Source organism: Pogona vitticeps, chromosome 1 (assembly GCF_051106095.1).
Source record: "Pogona vitticeps strain Pit_001003342236 chromosome 1, PviZW2.1, whole genome shotgun sequence".
Classification (NCBI taxonomy): domain Eukaryota; kingdom Metazoa; phylum Chordata; class Lepidosauria; order Squamata; family Agamidae; genus Pogona; species Pogona vitticeps.
In genome coordinates, this window is record NC_135783.1 from 339,467,374 (window position 1) to 339,481,099 (window position 13,726).

General features: G+C 39.1%; 1 protein-coding gene across 8 annotated transcripts in view; it reads left to right on the forward strand.

Moving 5' to 3' along the window:
• The window catches only part of PPP2R5C (protein phosphatase 2 regulatory subunit B'gamma), a 97,616-nt gene that overhangs the window by 77,194 nt on the left and 6,696 nt on the right, over window positions 1-13,726 (forward strand). For all 8 annotated transcript variants that reach the window (XM_020793563.3, XM_020793565.3, XM_020793567.3 and 5 more), the window contains 6 exons: window positions 945-1,004; window positions 4,935-5,043; window positions 8,012-8,065; window positions 8,475-8,645; window positions 9,055-9,182; window positions 11,677-11,778. In XM_020793563.3, the coding sequence (XP_020649222.1) occupies window positions 945-1,004; window positions 4,935-5,043; window positions 8,012-8,065; window positions 8,475-8,645; window positions 9,055-9,182; window positions 11,677-11,778 (624 nt within the window). The remainder of the gene's footprint in view (window positions 1-944; window positions 1,005-4,934; window positions 5,044-8,011; window positions 8,066-8,474; window positions 8,646-9,054; window positions 9,183-11,676; window positions 11,779-13,726) is intronic.

Genomic DNA, 13,726 nt, shown 5'->3' on the forward strand with positions numbered 1-13,726 from the left:
GTTTAAGTAAAGGTCAGGGGTCTTACAGCCCCACTTAAAATTGAGAGAAGGTCACACAACATTTGTGCATTTGTAGTTGAGTATATATTGCTTAGAAACAGCACCTCTGAATCACTCAGTACTGTATATTGCAGTCCAATATTGAGAAGTGAGCCCTGTTGATTTTACTAGAATATAGCTGCAAGTATGGATGCATAGAATTGGAGTCTTGCATGTATAAATGTTGACTTTTATGCTTCAGTAACATTCCAGTTGGATTACTAGAAAATACTCTGTGTAGTACTATCCTCAAGGATAGGTCGCAAGATTAGCTTGTGGAAACTTCCACATCCCCTCTTTTAAAGGAATAAGAGTTACAGGTTCAGGATATTACCTCTATTCTTCCTCTCTGTGTACTGGCTACCAGTTTCCTCTAGGGCCTACTTTTAAGTACTAGCAGTTATTTTGAAAGCCTAAAGGGCCAGGATCAGAGATGGTAAAGGCTATATTTATGAAAGATAACTCTCTGGTACATTCGGTATGGCTACTGCCATGTTAGCTTCGGGATTCTTCATGCTATAATTCCAAAAAAGTAACTCCCCTTCTTCATTGGAAGCTGGAACACTTTTATTTTATATATTTCCCATCCCCTCCATGTAATGCCCTTTTTTCTAATCCACCAGAGAAATACATTTGTGTTTGTGTTTCATGGATTCTGTGAATGACACATTAATGTCTTATGTCTTTATGAATATTGTTACTGATTTATTTAGTTACTTTGTTACCATAATTTGTTTAGGGTTTCATTCTGTATATTTTGTTTGGCTGCATACTTTGGATGGCTGAAAAGCAAACTTTTTATTTAATAAAACAAAAAATGTGATGTGGTTTTCAAGAAAAATGTGTGCCTGTTATCCAGCTTCAACCAGGCATATAAAATAGATTGTGGTAATTTTTGTTCTCAGGTTTATTTATGAAACGGAACATCACAATGGCATAGCAGAATTGCTAGAAATATTGGGAAGGTAAGCTGCTTCATGAGTATGCATACTTCTACTATTTGTTCTTTGAAGGAGATTCAGTTTCAAAGAGTGAGAATTGATCTGGAAATGATTAAAATGCTATATCCTAACTAAAAAGGGTAATCATTAGTTTCTATTTTGTGGTCTCTGTGATTCATTCATTCTGTGCCTGCACAGACATCACCAGAATCTTCCAGAGCCTTGAAAGTTATTAGCCCTTCCCTGACACCTAGTGCATGCTCCACTTAGCAGTTAACTCATCTCCATTTTCACTACAGCTGAATCAGCACCTCACAGTTGTCCAAAGCTTACCTGCTGTAAATAATTCTCATTTTTCTTCAACCTTTAAAAAAATAGTTCTTCGTGGTCTTTGTGAATGCACACGAATGGGTTAAATTTGTGCCTGCACAGGACTCATCAGAACTTTCTAGAGCTTAAAAACACATTTTTAGTGGGATTTCCCCCTGTGGAGCGCATGCTCCGCCTGTCGAAAGTCCCTCAGTTCCTTTTAGCTGATACTGACATTAGACTCCTTCATGACAACTAAATAAACTGCTTCAATTGTGTTCTTCGGATCTTCTCTCTGCCTTCCGGGCATATTTAATACTTTTTTTTTCTTCTTTGGATGTTTCCCTGTGAATTTTTTCCCATTTATTTCTGTTACCTCCCTCCCCTCCTCGCTTCCCGCCCTTTTTATGACTCTTCCAGGCCCGTTTAAGCGGTGCGTTTCGTGTGCCAACAGAATCTCTCTCTCTGATGGCCACAATCATTGTCTTTTCTGTTTGGGGGAACAACACCAAACTCACTCCTGTCCGGAGTGTAAGAAATTGACCAAGCCTGCGCTTAAACTTTGTCTCCAGCACCTTCGATCTTTCCTTTGGGAGAAATCCCTCAAACCTTCCAGCCCTGCAATGATGGGACCTACCTTAACGCTCATTCTGAGATCAGAATCTGCAGACCCAGTTTCAACCCCGACCACTCCATTAATGAAGCAAAAATTGACCTCTAAATCCTCTTCGAAATCGGCGTCAGCCTTGAAACCATCCTCGACACGGGCTTGAGAATCCTCTCCTAAACAAAAGAGGGATAAGGCTAAGCAGAAGAAGGCTAAACTTCCTCCTAAGCCTAGTCAGCCGTTGGAACCTCCTCATCAACCAACTTTTCCAATTCCGATACTAGAAGAGTCTTCCAGAGAGATTCCTGACTCTTTGTCAGAGGTGGATGACCCTTTTCCTTGACCTCCAGGTCAGGCTCCAACCTCCTTATCAAGCCTTTCACCCAATCATGGCCTTTCGGTGGCTGATCTTTCCAGCCCAGCCTCAGCCCATTCGAGCCTTGCATCTACAGAGCGGGCAATAATTCAGTTCTCCAATTCTGACTCCTCCTTGCAACAGTCACCTCCTCACAAGCATCTGTGAAAGTGGCATCATCTCTCACCTTCATATTGAGAGCCCCCACATCAGGAGATGTACTATCTACATAAGTCCTCTCGACGCCAACCCATTCCGGACTATTGGGAGTCATACCACAGTGAGTAAAATCGAGGTCGACAATGAGAGTACGACATTGACCCATGCTCTGAGGCTTATTATTGTGAGGAACCAAAGAGGGTGTACTATGCGTACACATATCCTTCCGAATTATCACCCTCTCCATCATCATCCCCTCAGCGTCGACATCGTAATAATTCCCCAAGACCTCAGCCTGAACCTGCTCCATCAATGCTAGCCAAGTCGTCTCTTAAACACCACATACCACAGCCTCATCCATATCAGTAATTACCAAAGGGTGCCCATACATCTCCCATACTGGCTCCTACTTCCGGCTCCGAACTGAGCTCAACACTTTTTCAAGTGAGGCCTTCCTCTCTGCAGGTTACTACTACCTATAGGGGACCACCACCAGCACCAACAGACACTGATGCCGCCTTGTCTACTCATCATTCCTCTGTCCCTGCCACAGCTAGATCCTCCGTCGGTCACCTTCTTTACCTGATTCTTACACCAGAGAATCTTTAGACACTGCAGTCTCCGACGTCCTTCATCCACCTTCCGATGCTTCTCTAGAATTGCCCTCGAATCTACCCACTACAGATTCCAATGTGGCTGACAGTCACCCGCCTTAACCATCGGAAGACTTCACCTCATATTCACAACTGGTTCTGCATATGGTGAAATCCCTCAAGCTTGAGGTTGAGCAGCCATCGCCACCAAAGCAAGACCTCGTCTTTGACGATATTAACCAAGACAAGTCTCCATCACTCAGCCTAGCTTTCATTCCAGTCATGCTAGACCTCATAAAGGAATCTTGGGACAAACCATCCTCTTCCCTCCAGATTTCTAAATGGGTAGAGAACCTTTACAAAACCCATGGGACTGACACTTCTTTTCTCGCTAAGCATCCACCACCTAACTCAATCATTGTCGAGTCCAATCAGTTTCGGGCTCAAAACCGCTCATTGGTAGCCCCTACTAATAGAGAAGGCTCCCTTGACATTTATCCCTCAATATTTATCAATCACTACCGACTAGACGTCAGAGCCAAGATTGAAGTGAGCTTCAGCAGAGCTGTTCTTACTTCATTGCTGACATGATGTCCAACCGACCGGTAAGTTAGCTTGCTAGTCACCCATTTGTGTACATTCACAGAGACCACAAAGAAGAAAGAGAGGTTACTTACTTGTAACCATGGTTCTTCGAGTGGGCCTCTGTGAATCCACACATCCTGCCCATCTTCCCCTGTATCCGTCATGTTGTTGTCTTTACTTTTCTTTGACAGCAGCGGACTTCTTAGGACCTGAGGGACTTTTGATGGGCGGAGCATGCGTTCCGTGGGGGAACGTCCTAATCATATGTTTTTAAGCTCGAGAAAGTTCCCAGGAGTTCTGGGAACAGAACCACTGCAACCCACTCCTGTTCATTGTTGTCAGAGGCCCCACAGCCATCAGTGTCAGCCTCTCTACCAACATGCTCACTCCTTTACCATATAGGCCCATATCTATGGGAGGAGGGATTTCTACCCCCCCACTTCTTCCTTGGTGCTCTTCCACAGTATTATGTGAGTGCAAAATGCATTGCTGTACCTGTTTTGCAGAGGATGTAAGGAATGGGACACTCAGCTGCATATTCAGATACAATGTCAAGCCTCTCCTGATGCTGCAATACCATCACTATTGGCATGGAAAAAGAAAAATGTTTCAAAATCCACAGAGTCTTCTCAGTATACGGCCTGGACACGAGCCCACCTGGCATAAAAATCCTCCTCATAAAGCTCCAATTCAGAGCACCTTTCCACCATGTAGGCCAGGTCAAAAGTCTCAGCCTCGAAATCATGAAACCACCCAAACTCCCCTCTGTCTGCCACACACTATACTTTATTCAGCGGTGGAGTAAATTATTTTGTAGACGAGTGTGCACTAGTGTTAGGATAGGACTAACAGCTTTCTAGGCTATACAAGATTCATAAGACATCTGCACAGGTGCAGAACAGCCTATTAATGTGACTTCACAAATGACCACTCGAACAAACTACAGTTATAGGTAAGTAAGCTGTCCATTTTTAGATGAAAATAATTACTGAAGACATTGAACATACTGGTGAAGTATCCCTGTATACTTAATGTTGTCTATTAGTTGCATTTATATCCCATCTTCCTTCATTAAACTCTAGGTGTAGCATTCATAACAGCCTTGTGAGGTAGTTTAGGCTGAGTGACTCTGGCTAGCCCAAGGTCACATTGTGTGTTTCATGGTTGAACAGGAATTTGAACTCGCATTTCTTGAGTCATAGCCTAATATTCTTGAATTAAAGAACTGGAATTAAAATTGCTGCTATGAGCAAATAGAGTATGATTTTTTAAATACTGAAGCTGAAAATATGATGGTGTGTTACAGTTTTCTGAATTCTGTAAATGTTTACTTTTTCCTCCTCCAGTATAATTAATGGATTTGCCTTACCATTAAAAGAAGAGCACAAAATTTTTCTTCTCAAGGTATTATTACCATTGCACAAAGTGAAATCACTCAGTGTCTACCATCCACAGGTAAATGCTTCTGTGTGTTCAAACTCCAATTGTTATTTTGTTTAGGAAAAGCACAAATGAAGTAAATTTTTTAGAAATTGTATTCTTTTTGAAAAGTTTGTTAAGTAACAACAATAACTTTGGGGGGTTATTAGAAACATAATGCTAATACATATCTGTGTGTTTTAGATGGGTTAAAAAAACAGCCCATGCTCTTAAGCCAGCTAAGTTGCATTTCAGGCTCAAGCATTGCTAATATGCAAGACTTGTATTCTTTGTGATTCTTTGGGAGCCAGGGATAAAGTATCTTAAACAAATATCTAAACCCAGATATGTGTTAAAATAATGCTTTATAGATTTTCCTTTCTTTGGATATAGTATCCTCCTTCTTTCTACAGCAAACCAGACATGTATTTTCCTATTTATCAGGAAGCAAAGTGGTGTATGTTCCTGTTTTATATACACAAGGAGCCATCTGGAGAAGATCAACTGTTATTTGAGCAATGCTCTAGGTTGTTATTACAGTGAAAAATACACAGTTACCTTTCCTGGATGAATTCAAGTTCAAGTAAAGGGCACAAGAGACAGTAGGCTTCCTGGCCTCACCTTATGTTATTATAAGTTGCCCCTAGTCTTTCCCTTTCATTTCTCCTCTTCAAGAAATCTACTTAGAAAAGGAGGTGAGAATAAAAGGTAAAGGTTCCCCTTGACATTTAGTCCAGTCGTGTCTGACTCTAGGGGGCGGTGCTCATCCCCGTCTCCAAGCCATAGAGCCAGCGTTTTGTCCGAAGACAGTTTCCGTGGTCATGAGGCCAGCGCGACTAGACACAGAACGCCGTTACCTTCCCACCGTGGTGGTACCTATTTATCTACTCGCATTTACATGCTTTAGAACTGCTAGGTTGGCAGGAGAAAAGTTATTTAGTTGGCTGTAAATAGGATTAGACTTCATTTGGGGAAATGTGAAGTCTTAAATTTCCCTGCTTATTTCTTCATTATCCTGTAGTGCAGGGTTTTGACACTTCTGTCATTTTTATAGTATGTGCTGTAACTGCAGACTTCAGATGACTTTCACTTCAGCTTATTGACCATAAAAATATCCCTACACTTCCAAACATAGTTGTGGTGGCTTATACAGAATAATAGTGAAACTGGAACTCCCTTGTTTTGTACAGATGAGTGATGCAGAGTTGTTTCCGATTCAGTGGAATGCAGAAATCAGTGTTTTAACAAGAGTGACAGTAAGCTGGTATTTGGCAGTTTGTGAGACTGAAGTTTGGTCCTATGGACAGCTGCCAGGTGATTCCATGCTGATGGATGGTTCTCTTTAGGCAATTTTATAGCAGGCTGAGGCTAAAATTCCATCTGTGCCAATACTTGTGGGGGCATTTTTTTATTTGTTACATATGTATCTTACCTTTTCTTTAGTGAGCTCAAGGTAGCACACATGGTTTTTTCCCCTATTTTATCCTTGCAGCAACCCTGTGAAGTCAGGCTGCAGGAGTGTGACTAACCTAATTACCATGTTTCCCCAAAAATAAGACAGGGTATTTTATTAAATTTTGCTCCAAAAAGCTCATTAGACGTTATTTTCAGGGTATGTTTTTTTCATGTACATCAATCTACATTTATTCAAATACAGTCATGTCATCTTCTTCTGGTTGCTGCACAATGGGGGGGGGGCAGGATTAAACAGGATAGTTTTATGGCTGAGCAGAGATTTGAACCCAGATGTCCTAAGTCCTAGTTACAGCACTCAGCAACACACTGCAAAGATTATTGTATATTATCATCAGATACATCTTGTGCCTGATGCTCATGAGAGGGACCAATGTTATTCATACACACACACCCAAAAAACCAGCTGTATGGAAAAATCACCATGTGTGATAGCAAGCATGAGAAAATGCATGCCTAGAAAGTGCCTATTCAATAACAAAGGATCATAGTTAATTAAGTATGATTATCCTCCTTTTGTTTCCACCCTAATATACCCCAGTCAATGCTCAGGACAGGGGACAGTGCTTTTTAACCCTCCTATATGTGTTGAGTATCGGCATGCTAGAAAGTCTGGAATATGGGCAAAAGAGCCATTTATAAAACATGTCTCCTAGAAAAGGAATGTAGTGATGTGTTTTTGTCAGTCTCTTAGTTAAATTGGCCCATATGCTCTTAATTAACATATTTAATGCTCTGTTTCATGCTGAACTGCTGTAGTGTCAGTGTTTTAGAAAGCAATTCTAAGCTCCTGGAGAGGGCAGGTGTGAAGGGCTGCTGGGTGTTGCACATCCTTTCTTGCCAGTGAAAAGAGAACTCGGCAGGCAGAGAAAGAGCTTGCCTGTCAGAACTCTACTGTTGCTGGGATGGAAAGCACCAGTGCCATAGCTCTTCCATCAATAGTGCTGCAGCAGTGGAATGAAAAGGAGTGTGTTGGGAACAGGTCAGTAATGGTCTTGGATTCACTGAATCAAAAGACATTTAATTCCTCCAACACAACTCTGGAAAAGAAAAGGAAAAAATGTGCCATCCAGCCAGTAAGAATATGTCAGTTTCTTTGCCACAAATTCCATTTTCCGCCTTCCATGTTTATAGGATTACTCTGCCAATGTTCTAGGGTTTTAGTTTGGACTATGCTTAGAGGATTGCTACGGTTAGAGGAGTGCCATGAGAAAGGCATGTACGTGTTGAAATAAATAAATGCATAGGAAATGATATTTGAGAAGAAGTGATTGTTTTATCTTAGTTCAATATTAGAATTCAATCAGTTTCTTAGTTATGCTGCCTTACTATACTATGTACAATACTCTTTTTAGAACTTTAAGTTGGATCATCTCTTGCTGGAATTTCACATTTTGTGATACTTTGTGTCTGAAATGCCAATCCTTTCATTCATATTAGAATAAGAATTCAATACCAACAAACCATCTTTAATATCTAAAACTGAAAATCTATAAGCTAAACTTCATTTCTCTTTCTCCCTTTAATTTAGCTGGCTTACTGTGTAGTTCAGTTTTTAGAAAAGGACAGCACACTTACTGAGCCAGTAAGTTTTATTTATTTATTTATTTATTTTTCACATATTTAGTAAAGTAATTTTTGTCATCAGGAGTAACTAATGCTTTAGCACTATTTTCATTATGTACTTAGCTGAAATTAATGTGGAATTAATATACAATATATTTAATTTTCAGTCTGACCCATAAAATGCTGTTTATTTATTTAAAATAAATAAGTTTGAAAGGTGATCAACTTGCAAAACCTCTGTTCACAGAAAAGTAAAACTTAGGTGTAAAATCTGTTACTAGTTTTGGGCTTTTACCATTAAGCTATCAGCATTAGTGTTTATTGGTAAATTTTTATAAAAGTAGCAGATAGTTTAATGCAAGGAATCTTCAATAGACATGTACTTACAATGTCTGCCATTTTTTCTTCTGTTGTAATTGTTTTTATAGGTGGTGATGGCACTACTGAAATACTGGCCAAAGACTCATAGTCCAAAAGAAGTTATGTTTTTAAATGAATTAGAAGAAATTTTAGATGTTATTGAACCATCTGAATTTGTAAAGGTTATGGAACCTCTTTTCAGACAGCTAGCCAAGTGCGTCTCCAGTCCACATTTTCAGGTTAGTAATGTCAAGAACTCTTACTATGTTAGGATTTTAACATTACAATTCACTGAGCATTGCTTACTAGAGTTGTCACATGCTGCTTGCATATATCACATTTCAGGTTGTTTGGGGCATGTTATTGAAGGCAGACTGTGGGTGGTCCAGAAGCACTATGAAGGATTGTTCTTTGATGAGCAGACACATTTTTCTCTCTCATATTTATAAGTACCATGAAATTGTGCAGTTGCAGCTCACAGGTGCCGGATTCAGAATTAAAGAAGCGGCAGGCAGGGGGGCAAACAAGATACCGGGGGATAGTTTGGTTGTGATAAAAGGGGAGAACACTGACTACAAAAGAAAGTAATGCATAAAACATGCAGTTTGTTCAAGCTGTAAGTGAAATAAATGTCCTTATGTTTCATAGGTTGCAGAAAGAGCACTATACTACTGGAATAATGAGTATATTATGAGCTTAATCAGTGACAATGCTGCAAAGATTTTGCCCATCATGTTTCCATCCTTATACCGGAATTCAAAGACTCACTGGAACAAGTAAGAGCTAATGAAGTTTCTTGCTTGGTGCCCTAATATCTAAGACTGCCCAAGTTACAGAACGTCTTATACACATGCAAATTAGGGTGGTGTTTATGTAGGGTACTTGAACTTTATCAGACATGCACATGATTATACATGGTGAAAATTTCCCCTCATATATGAATGAAAAAAAAGTTGACTAGAATTTTCCCAGTCTAATGTTATGTTCCATGCAGTTCTCAGGCACACTTTCTTGAAGGGCTGATTCACAGACCAACCTGATATATTGTCCTTACATGCAGTGGAATACAGGACTGGGGTTAACAGACAAATTATCCTACAGTTCTGCATACAGTATGTGCCATAAGTTTGAACACCCTGTGCAGAAACATCCACCACCGTCTTTGTAGGAAAGTGTGGGTGGAATATGTGCCTCCTTTTGCAGAGCATGTTCGGCATATAGCAAAGGGTTTAGTCATTTTTCCTTCTTTTCACATGACTTTTCCTTTCATGTGGAAGAATAAACTGATTACAATAACAGATTAATAAAAATGTGATACAAACAGAAGCAGAATACAAATTAATTCATTTTTGTTGAAAATTGAAAACTGGAATTTATCTATCTTTTTGGCAACATTAAGCCATTACACAAAGCAAAAGATATGGGTCATCAAGTAGAAGTCTTAATAAAAGAAACATCAAGACCTCCCTGCAGAAATGGAGTGTAAAAGGGCAAAGCAAGCATATTTTATCCTTTCTGACTCCATAGGGATAAAGCTTTTCAAGAAGAAAGGAATCCTATTGAACCATTTAGTTAGAAGAGCAGGGAACAAGACATCGAGACAGCATCTGTGTTCTCTTGAATTTGTAAATAGTTAGTGTCTTCCAATATGAAGATCTGGCAATTCTGTAACTTAAAATATTGTTTAAAGGTAATGGATAGCAGTGTGTTTCAGCTGCAGTTCTCAGTGATGTAAGTCTCTATGGGTTATTATCTGGATAGCAAAAAGCTGAGCCTTCTTTGGACCATCTCGGAGAGGGGGATCCAAACTGAAAAACATCTTTGTACCCACTGAGAAGCAGAGTAATCAGAGCAATAAGTAAATAACATTTGAGGGAGCAGTGGAAGGAAAAGTATAAATTCAAGTCATCAGTTCAGTATATCCAAACATTATTCTGCTAATAACATACCCACTTCCAGATAAATAGCCACATATGCCTACTTACATTGTCTATAATACTGCCTTTCCTACATGCCAGCAGTTCAAGATCTATAGAACATTGAACTTTAACAACAGACCTTTGAATTGTGATCCATAAGCTTCTGCTGAAATTATGTAGTGTTAATCTTAGGGCCATTGTATTCTCACTTTTTTCCTTCTCTTTCTGCATTTTGTCCCAGTTTGCTTATATACTGTATGTCTCTTGTCAGTTTTCAACTGCACAGTAGTTTAAAATCCTAGCATGAACAAAATTCTGTCCACCTTAATTCTGCAACCGTTCCACACCTAAATAAGCTTTAATTGAGCTAATAAGTGAATGCAGGCTACACTGGCTGTTGCAAACGCTGGTGTTGGTTGTGGGCTAAGGACTACTGATGGGGTGGCCAAGGATGCATGATAAATCTCCCATTAAGCACAATCAAATATACTGAGTAAACAATATTAATAAGGGTTGATTACTTTATCTGGATTTAGGTAATCCCTTGATGCACTACTTTTGATGTAATGTGGATTACTTTATTTAGAAACAGCAACCTGTGAATCATTTTTTCACCACTTGGGCCATCCAGTCATTCTGTCCTATGCATGAATAAGATCACTATGCACATATAGTATGGCACACCTTTTCACCCATTTAACTTGCATGACGCAAGTCAAGTAGCCTTAGTATTTTGTCTTTTGGATCCAATGACATAACATGTGATAGATTACTTTTACAGAATAACTTAACTTCCCTGGCAATGAGTGCTGTCTGATTCAGGTGAAGAGCTTTTTTTCCTATCATTATTTGAATATCAGTTTCTAATCTGCTAGTTTAGTCAGAGAGGCAGGCTAATTGGGAGGGGGGTTGATATAATGTATTTATTGGTGGCTATAATTTAGCAGGAAGACATCTTGTGTAGATTGCATCATTGTTTTTAGGGGCATTGTAGCCCAGTATGTTTGCAAAATATAATGCAGTTGGATAATTTTCACATTAGTTTCTGTGGCCACGTTAAATTATGTTTAATTTACTGGTGTCTCATACCTCTTTTAGCAAAAGTTTAGGTTATTATGTGGAATCTGATAATATAAATTATTATCAGACTTCACATTCTTAAAATTGTCTATAGGTTAGCACAGTGCTGAAAAGAGTGTAACAACTTCTAGAGTTAGTGAACAGAATTAATAACTATAGAATGTTTAAGCTCTTGTTGCTTAATTTGTGCATCTCATACTTTAGCTGGTGGAAACAACCTTTATTTCTAGTGTATATTTTGAAAAGTCTAAGCAACAAATGTACTTTGTAGGACAATACATGGCTTGATTTACAATGCTCTGAAACTCTTCATGGAAATGAACCAAAAACTGTTTGATGATTGCACACAACAATTTAAAGCAGAAAAACTTAAGTAAGTAAGAATTTTAATGTATTCTCCTTCCTTATGTTTTCCACTGTTTATTTTGAGATATTAATGCTGTTTTGAAGGGGAAAAGTACTGTGTTTCCCCGAAAATAAGACAGGATCTTATATTAATTTTTGCTCCAAAAATGCATTAAGGCTTATTTTCAGGGAATGTTTAATTTTTTTCAAGTACAACAATCTACATTTATTCAAATACAGTCATGTCATCTTCTGGTTGCTGCACAGTGGTGGAGGGTGGCGTTTCACTTAACTAGGACTTATTTTTTGGGTAGGGCTTATATTACGAGCATCCTGAAAAAATCGTACTAGGACTTATTTTCAGGTTAGGTCTTATTTTCAGGGAAACAGAGTAGTTTCCTGAAAATCTGCAATTGTTGCTATTATCATCATATATTTTTTCTGTATATTGTTTCACAGTCTTTATTTGGGGTATATGAAATCAGCCAGTCTTCATTCAGATGAAATAAGTGTCTCCAAACCTATTGTGAAGAATTCTTTGAAAAAGACAGAGCTACCTCTGAGAATCCACCAGGGCTCAGGAAGATGGAGGCTTGGAAATATCTCCTCCATCGCTAGGTTTCTAGTCTACCAGCCTCATCCATCACCTTTCCTCTGCTCACCCAGATTATTATAAATTGCAGGGGATGTGGACAAAAGGACTTGCAAAAGGCAGTGGTTTCTGCTTAGTTTCCAGTTCCCTCCACTATAAAAGGTTAGCGAGCATGAGCAAATGACCAGTATTCCACAGGAGCTCTTGGAGTAGTGGCTTTATAATAGAATTTTATTATTTCTTGTAAATGAGTCAGGAGGAGTAATGAAATATACTTAGCAGAGTTAGAGAGACATGTTCTAAAAATGCTTAGAATGTGAGGAATGGCCCGTTCGTATCCCACCCATATGATGTAGCTCAAGGCATAGCTCTAAGTGTATTTTTATTTAGTTAGTTACTTTTTTTATTTAAAATATCTTTTAGCCTCCCTTTCTCCTTAAAAAGGACTCAAGACAGCTTACATCACTAAAAGACAATATCTAAAATAAAAAGCAAAAAGGATGGAGCAAATACCACATTAAAAAACAGTAAACAAAAGCAACACCAAAAACACATTCAAAGCAGTAATGAACAACAATCCATTTAAAAAATCCCACTCAGACCGTCACTAAGGGAAAATTTGCCTACTTGATGAAAGATGTTGCTGCTCCAATGTCTGGGAGCAGCAACAAAGAAGACCCACTCCTTTATGTCCACAAAACACACCTATGAAGATGGTGGGACTGAGATGATCTTAACACCCAGACAGGCTCAGAAAGAGAGATATGGTCCTTGAGATAACTTGGACCCAAGCTGTTTAGGGCTTTTATAGGTCAGAACCAGCAGTTGAATTGTGACCGAAATGAATCTGCAGCCAGTGGAGTTGCTGTAATAGGGGGTTATGTGCTGTCTGTGACCAGGTCAGACCTCTTCAGGAATGGGTGCAGCTGGCACACTAGTTTTAATTGTGCTAATGCATTCCTGGGCACCACAAAAACATGGGCATCCAGACTTAGGGATGAATCCAGAAGGACCCCAAACTGAGAATGAAATTTTCTGTAAAAATACATACCTTAGGGTTTCTCTGTAAGGACATTGCAAGTAACCATAAACTTCATCCATAAGGAATTCCACCACCCTCGCATGCAGTCCTTTCCACACTTGAAGACCTGTTACTATAAAAAAGATCTTCCTAATGTTTTGGCAAACTCCCTTTTATTGTAATTTGAATCGGTTGTCTTAGGTCCTACATCTCAGTAGGTAGTTAAGATTATGGATGTATAGTAAGCAGGGAGGGAAACCACCAAGCCCAAACAAAATTTGTGATTGGCTTATCTTAATAATAGTGGGATTTTTCTGACATCCATTCCTTCCAAGAATTATTCTGTCTCTAATATATAATGTC